We start from the raw sequence: 7,782 nt of genomic DNA, 5'->3' as shown, positions 1-7,782 counted from the left end.
ATCCTCATGGCCTCCTCTGGACTCAATCAAGCAGCAGTCATGGTTCTTGGCACCCAGAGATGTTTTACATTGTGCTGGCAGCACGATGGGCATTTTTTTTTTTAACAAACAAGTCTTTAAAAGAAGTACTTGCCAAGTGTCAAAATATTTCTTAATCATATTAAGGGCCTTTAGCAGCTGTAATTTGACTGTGATGCAGGAGAAGGACCACACAGCTGGAAATTTGTGCCGCAAAGGCACCATTTTATGACTGTTAAGCTGTTGGCCTCTCTATGTTGTAAAGCTGTTAAACAAACTCCACCCTTGGCTTACACCACGTGTCGGTGAGGCACAGGGTTTTGTCAGGATCGGGCTGGCAGCAATAGGGGCTTCAAAGGAGCCAGGAAGAAATAGAAATGAGAGAAGGAAATCCAAGTGGAGGACGAGTTGTGTGTTGGCCAACACAGCCTCATGGTGGCAAAAGGCGGTCTTGGAAACCAGGTTTCTGTACAAACTGTTTTTTGGCAGGGGGGTTGGACTAGATGATCTCCTGAGGTCCCTTCTAACCCCTACCATTCTGTGTAAACAGCACGTAGGTTCATGTGAAGTTGCATCCTCCTCTGGTTTGGCATGAGCTGCAATTGCCATGCACATATGTATCCTATGCGTCCTACTGCTGACACAGCTGGTGGACAGTAGAACCTTAAATCATCCACTTTCAGGAAGATGATATTCTGGTGAAGCCTAAACATGGAAGATTTGGATGATATTGATAGCTTGGAATGAGGAAATAGGTGTCCCAGGAGGATGGGCCATGCGCTGCAGGCTGCGTATCCTTTGCCACGTATCACTATATGTTGAAGGAAGATCCATTATTGTCACGAGATTCTCCAAGAGCAGCTTCACCTGCCAAACACAAGCTGAGCCCTTTTCCTAATGGAGACAGTAAATCCATGGGGAAGAACTAAAATACACTTTCCAAGCTCAGGGCTCAAAAATTCAAAGAAATGGGGAAAAACTCCACTACAATAAGAAGGTTCCTGGCTATTTATTTATGATTTCCTTCCATTCTCTTCTAATGGTCCATACGTGTTCCCCTGGCTCAGAAGCTGGAGGCAGGAACACCTGATCCTGCTGCAGGGACGTGCAGTGGGACATGCACATCCCTGCAGCTCTCCCCTTGGTAGAGCCACCAAGATGATGAAGGGAGTGGAGCATCTCCCTGCTGAGGAAAGGCTGAGGGAGCTGGGGCTCTTTAGCTTGGAGAAGAGGAGACTGAGGGGTGACCTCATTAATGTTTATAAATATGTAAAGGGTGAATGTCAGGAGGATGGAGCCAGGCTCTTCTCAGTGATGCCCAATGGTAGGACAAGGGGCAATGGGTGTGAGCTGGAACACAGGAGGTTCTGCTTAAACTTGAGAAGAAACTTCTTTACAGTGAGGGTGACAGAGCCCTGGGACAGGCTGCCCAGGGAGGGTGTGGAGTCTCCTTCTCTGGAGACATTCAAAACCCGCCTGGACGCCTTCCTGTGTGATCTCATTTAGGTTCCTGCTCCGGCAGGGGGATTGGACTGGATGATCTTTTGAGGTCACTTCCAATCCCTGACATTCTGTGATTCTGTGATTCTGTGTGATGCATCCAGCTGTGCTGCCTGCAGCCACCTGTCCAGAACAGGCAAGTCCAGAGGCTGCTGCCATGAGCTGTTTTACTGGATCAGAAGCTGTTTTAGAAGAATATCTGTGACTCTTTATCAGGGCACCAGGCAGAGGTGGACAGGGTGGTCATCCCAGGTTGGTGAGGCTGTTGGTCCAAGGGTTCTAGCCTCCAGTGATGCTTCATAGAATCATAGAATCATATAATTATTTTGGTTGGAAAAGACCTTTAAAATCATCAAGTCCAACTGTAAACCTAACATTGCCAAGTCCACCACTAAACCATGTCCCTAAGCACCACATCTACCCAACTTTTAAATACCTCCAGGGATGGTGACTCCACCACTGCCCTGGGCAGCCTGTTCCAATGTTTGACAACCCTTCCAGTGAAGAAATTTTTCCTAATATCCAATCTAAACCTCCCCTGGTGCAACTTGAGGCCATTTCCTCTTGTCCTATCTTGTCCAACTCCTGAAGTTTCTCAAGAAATTTTGTCCTGGCAAGAGCAGTTCTTTTGCAACCAGCTTATGTTAGGACTTACCCAACACCACCAGACTACATGTGTTTTACTGTTTTCTCTGCTAAATATTGACTGCATGGGGTTTTCCAGTGCTACCATTGCTACCAGTCAGACCAAAGAGAACTAGAGAAGTTGTGGCTCTCGCATTGGCAATGAAAAGGGAAGCTGTGGTAGCATCACTGGCCTTACTTGCAGCATTTCCTCCTATTTTTCCCACGAAAGCTCTAAATTCTGGAGTTTAGCTTCTGTACTTTGTGATTTTTTTAATGCAGCTTCTCAGCCATGAAGGGATGCTGCAAGGCTTGGCTCTGAAAGCAACAAGCCAAGTAGCAAGAACTGGTGTTGGATGTGTCTTCCTTCAGGTCTTGGTTCATGTGGTTGCACAACCTGATCTTCTTTTAGACCCCTTCACTGGTGAGTGCCCATGTCTTAGTCCTGCCAAGTGGCTGTGAAGAAATGGCTCAGTGTTAATAGGAAGAAGCTAATGGGATATTTTCCACCTAGAGCTAGAAAAAATGTTCATGAGTTTGTTTCCCAATGATTTGAGTGATCCATTTTGAGGAGATGGACTAGAAAATTATTGCTGCTGCCTGGTGAAATTGCCTTTTTCCCTCGCTGATAGACCCAGCTCTGCTGTGTGCCTTTCTTTTTCATGTAAAAGCAGCTGTTTTGATGAGAAGTGGGTGAGCATTTCCTGGATGAAACCAAAATCTACTAGCCTTGCTAAGCAATTTGCTGCTCCACTGCATTTGGAAGATTGCACTCAAGTTGCTTTCCTGGCACTGGGGGCCAGTTTGAGAATTAGTACAAAACTAATTTGGTTGCAAATCTCGCCTTGCTGTCTCTCTTGGGTTATTAAAGATGTTTGTGGCTGTTGGTTCTTCTTAGGAACACCACGTGCTTCCTCATGACCCAACCTCTCATAATCATATGAACCCCAAAACTGGTGGTTTAAAACAAAAAATAAGGTAAATCTCATTAAAAAAACCCCAAATGTCTAGAGCCAGGGCAGGACAGTGGGGATCACATCCTCTCCCTTGGCATCCTTTGGTGCAAATCAAGGTCTGTGTTGGGTCATGCTGGAGCACTGGTAATAACTTACATCACCCCACTCATCCACGTGGGCTGTATCCAGCCAGTTTTGTTTGTGGACCTCTCAAACCTTCACTGCCTTCAAAGGCAGCCTGAACAAATTCAGATGTTGTAAGGACTGTGTTTAGATCTAGTCCTTCCCTTCCATACAAGGTGGTCCCTCACACCGTGCATCCCTCTCACAGGTACTAGGATGCTCATACAGGGCCCAACCCCAAAAGAAACCCCTCCAGCCCATGGGATGGGGAGTTACACGCGCTCAATTCTCTCTGCAATGCAAGTCGTAGAATTTAGCACATTATCGTTGTGGCTGTTCTCCATCCTCTGGGTTCCCAACTGCATTTGGCATGGAGAGAGCAGAAGGGACCCAGCTCCCAGTGCCAGGGCTGATGGCTGACATTTATTTTGCCCATTTGCTTCAAATATCATAACCCCCTGAGTCTGTTCCCTGGGTGGTTTGGCTGGGGGCCGCCGTCAGCAGTTCTCAGAAGAATTGATTATAACCTTTTCCTTTGCTAAGAAGTTTCCTACATAGGAGGGACTAGAAGATGCTGAAGAACAAATGAAACTTGGATTCTCCACGGATCTCCTTGGCATTATTACTGATATTTAAAAAAACAAACTAGTTCCTTGTTGATTTTATTAGCCTTTCTATCCTGGCATTTAAACAGAAATGGGATTGACGTGGTTGGTATCTGCAGATGTACACTGTGATGCTCTCAGGGGTTTCTCTGAAGGGCAGGATACTCAGGACGCTGCATCCAAAGCACCTGAGCTCCTCTGAGCTACTGGAAGGCATTTTGGCACTGAGATTGCCTGTAATGTTGCCCTGCAGATTATCTGTCTATCCTGGGCTGCACCCAGAGCAGTGTGGGCAGCAGGTGGAGGGAGGGGATTCTGCCCCTCTGCTCCGCTCTCCTCAGACCCCACCTGCAGTGCTGCCTCCAGTGCTGGGGCCACCAACAGCACAAGGACATGGAGCTACTGGAGCCAGTGCAGAGGAGGCCACCAGGATGATGCCAGGGCTGGAGCAGCTCTGCTGTGAGGACAGGCTGAGACAGTTGGGGCTGTTCAGCCTGGAGAAGAGAAGGCTCCGAGGAGACCTTCTAGTGGCCTCCCAGTACCTGAAGGGGCTCCAGGGAGGCTGGGGAGGGACTTTGTCCAAGGGCAGGGAGTGAGAGAACAAGGGGTGATGGCTTGAAAGTGTCAGAGGGGAGATGGAGCTGAGATGTGAGGAAGAAATTCTTTGGTGTGAGGGTGGTGAGATAGTGTCCCAAGTTGTCCAGAGAAGCTGTGGCTGCTCCTCCCTGGAAGTGTTCAATGTCAGGTTGGATGAGGCTCTTTGAGCAACCTGGTCTAGTGGAAGGTGTCCCTGCTGATGGCAGGGGGGTTGGAACTGGATGATCTTTAAGGTCCCTTCCAACCCAAACCATTCTATCATTCTATGATTCTAGCTCACATCAAGGTACTTAGGTCCTGGGAGTGTGGCTGGGCTGTAGGGTAGGAGCAAAGTTGCTCTAAGCCTCAAGACTAGCATTTCTTGGGGTCATCTTAAGCTACAATGATATTTTGCGATTTAATTCTCCTGGATAACCAGTGGAATTTGCGTATTGATCTGATGAACTGAGCTGAGTCTGTGCACCTCTTGCAGGGATGTCCTAAGCTGTATCCCAGAACATCCCAGGGTGGAAAGGTGTCACAGAGTCATAGAATGGTTTGGGTTGAAAGGGACCTTAAAAATCATCTAGTTCCAATGATCTGCTATCAACAGGGACACCTTCTGTCATGTCCATCTGTGTCACTCTGTGCCTGGCAGTGTTTCTTCATGCTCATGACTTGAGTGATGGGGTTCATGCTTCCTCTCTTTTTGGTTTCAGGCATGGAAGAAACGCTGGTTTGTCCTGCGCAGTGGTCGGATGAGTGGCGACCCCGATGTCCTGGAGTACTACAAAAATGACCACTCCAAGAAACCTTTGCGTGTGATCAACCTCAATTTCTGTGAGCAAGTGGACGCAGGCCTAACCTTCAATAAGAAGGAGCTGCAAGACAGCTACATCTTTGACATCAAGACCAGTGACAGGACCTTCTACCTGGTGGCTGAGACTGAGGACGACATGAACAAGTGGGTTCGCAGCATCTGCCAGATCTGTGGCTTCAACCAGTCCGAGGAGAACACAGGTACTGTTGGAGCTATGTCTGTGGCTAAGAGCATCTCCTGTCCTGTCCTCTCAAGAGGACATGTGTCCTCTTTCAGATCAGACCTGTGGGAGAGGGGTGCAGGCCGCCACAAGGCTGGGAGGGCTGGAGTGTGAGATGGATGGACATGAGGGAAACCTCCATGAGGCTTTCCTACCTTTGACATCTGAAGCAGAGCAGGCTTTGCCCCTATAAGCCACCTAATTGATTTTTCCCCCACATGACTGTAGACCTTTGAGCTCCTTATAAGAAGCTGGTGGGGTCTGGGGACAGTTTTAGCTGCAGCCTTTGTCCTCATCCACCACTGAAGTCCCCTTGAGAGCCATGGGAACCAGCAGTGAAAATCCCCCTCGTTCAGAGATTTCAGTCCCTTGGTGAGGTGGGGGAGAAGCTTTATTGGGACCATGTCTTTCCCTGCTGTGGCTGTCCCCACTGCCACAGGATCTCTTGTGAAGAGCAGATGCATCCTCCCCATCTGCATCCCCATCTCCTCCTGGGACCTGCTGGGAAAGTGCCAGGAGGGGAGAGGAAAACGTTGGGTTTTGTGGAGCAGCAGGACCTGTTCCACCGGTCGTGCTCAACCTGCTGTGGTGAGCACCAGTGAGCTGCCTCCACTTCCCTGGAACCATGAGGGCTCACACAAATCCCAACTGAGATGGGATGGGGATGAGCATGGGGTGTAGTGCTGTGGTCACCTGCCTGTCCCACTACACCTGGTAGCACCTCTGGGCACCTTTGCTTTATCTCATTGTGATAGATTAACTTGGCTGGCAGCTAAACTAGACACAGCCACTTGCAGCTCCTCCCTACCCCCCTTTCCCCCCCACCCAGGGAATCAGGGAGAGAACTGGAGGGGTAAAGGTCAGGAGACTTGTAGGTTGAGATAAGAACAACTTAATAATTAGAGTAAAAATAAAATAATAATAATGATAACAACTATATATATATGAGTGATGCAGAGTACAATTGCTCACCACCTGCTGATAATGATCCCGGAGGAGTGAAAAGTAACCCTGAAACCAAAATTGCAATCCTAGAAAAGTGAGCCCGAGTGATTCCCGAGAGAACTCCCCCCGCCTTTTTTCCAATCAGCCTTGGTTAATATACTAAACATGACGGGATATGATATGGAATATTTCATTGGCACATCTAAATGCCAGTTTTGGGGTTTGCTATTCACTGCACTTCTCCCCTCCCGGTCCTAATGCAGCTGTGAACCAGCCAAACACGATGACCTTGAGCTCCAGCAGCAACTAATAACATCAGTACTTTATCAACATTCCTCTCATAACAAGTCTTACCCTGAAACCAAAACACAGCTATTTTAGCTACTAAAAAGAAAATTAACTCTATCCTAGCAAAAGCAGGACACTCATCCATAGTCCAGTCTCATCCAAGGGACCCCAGTCCTGTGCTCTGTCTACATGAAACTCCCCCTAATAACATCCAGCTTGAATCTGGTTTGGTCCCTCACGGAGAAGCTGCCATCCGTGGGAGCTGAAACTCTGCCAAGAGCTTGTCAGGCAGGACAGCAAACAAAGCATCACGGCAGCGTGGATGTGATCTTCACCGACTGACGCATGAAACGGGACGTCACCTTGGCAATGGGCGTACAAGTGCTAGAAAGGATCCTTGATAACGCCGCCAGCACGATCTGGCAGGGAAAGGTCAGGCTAAATAAATTACAACCCGTTCCGATGTCAGCAGCAAACTCCTCGAGGTTCAACGTCATGGTTCAGGCCTCTTTTTTTTTTTTTTCAGAGCTGTTTTGTTGCAGGATTTTCCATTTTGCCTGAGTACAGCTGAGGGAACTGTTTTTCTTCCCATTTAGTAAAATGAGCTTTTAGCCCAGAGGCAGTGGGATCGATACTGGACTTGGGTGAAATATAAATCTGAGCAGCAAAAGGAAAAACAATCTCCCACTTGCAAGTACACCTGTCCCAAAGGGCACACAGGGCTCATCAGGCTGCAGAGATCCGAGTGTTATTCCCCGCAGGATCACAGAGTGACATCAGTAAAAGAGGAACAAAAATCCCTCTTTGTAACTCATCTTTTTGAAAGTACCCACTTGAAACACTACCCAGCTACCACAGCATCATTTTCTGAGTCAGTCGAGAAAAAACCTGTGATGGTGAATGCAGCAGATGTGTCCAGATGCTGCAGAAAAGAGGGAACATGAATTATTCAGGGCTGGTGCTTCGCTTTGGTGCTCGCTGAAGCGATGACCCCACGCTCACCTTTCCTTCACCATCGCTGCTAAGTAATGGCAAATAAATCATCGATTTCCCAAAGTAGATAATGTTTGTTTGAAGGACCCATGGCCCGAGAGGAGAGGTTGCAAG

At 48.1% G+C, this 7,782-nt stretch overlaps 1 protein-coding gene across 1 annotated transcript; it reads left to right on the top strand.

Annotated features, from left to right (window-relative positions):
- Window positions 1–5,121: 5,121 nt before the first annotated feature.
- LOC104532787 (GRB2-associated-binding protein 2-like) lies at window positions 5,122–5,422 on the top strand (the record flags this gene model as incomplete). Its single annotated transcript, XM_029087470.1, has 1 exon — window positions 5,122–5,422. A coding segment is annotated over one exon (301 nt), but the record flags the coding sequence as incomplete, so codon positions are not given.
- Between the last annotated feature and the right edge of the window lie 2,360 nt (window positions 5,423–7,782).

This window comes from Antrostomus carolinensis, unplaced genomic scaffold, assembly GCF_000700745.2.
Source record: "Antrostomus carolinensis isolate BGI_N321 unplaced genomic scaffold, ASM70074v2 scaffold28110, whole genome shotgun sequence".
Lineage (NCBI taxonomy): Eukaryota > Metazoa > Chordata > Aves > Caprimulgiformes > Caprimulgidae > Antrostomus > Antrostomus carolinensis.
Note: the sequence above shows the minus strand (reverse complement) of the source record. Positions and strands in the feature narration are given on the sequence as shown.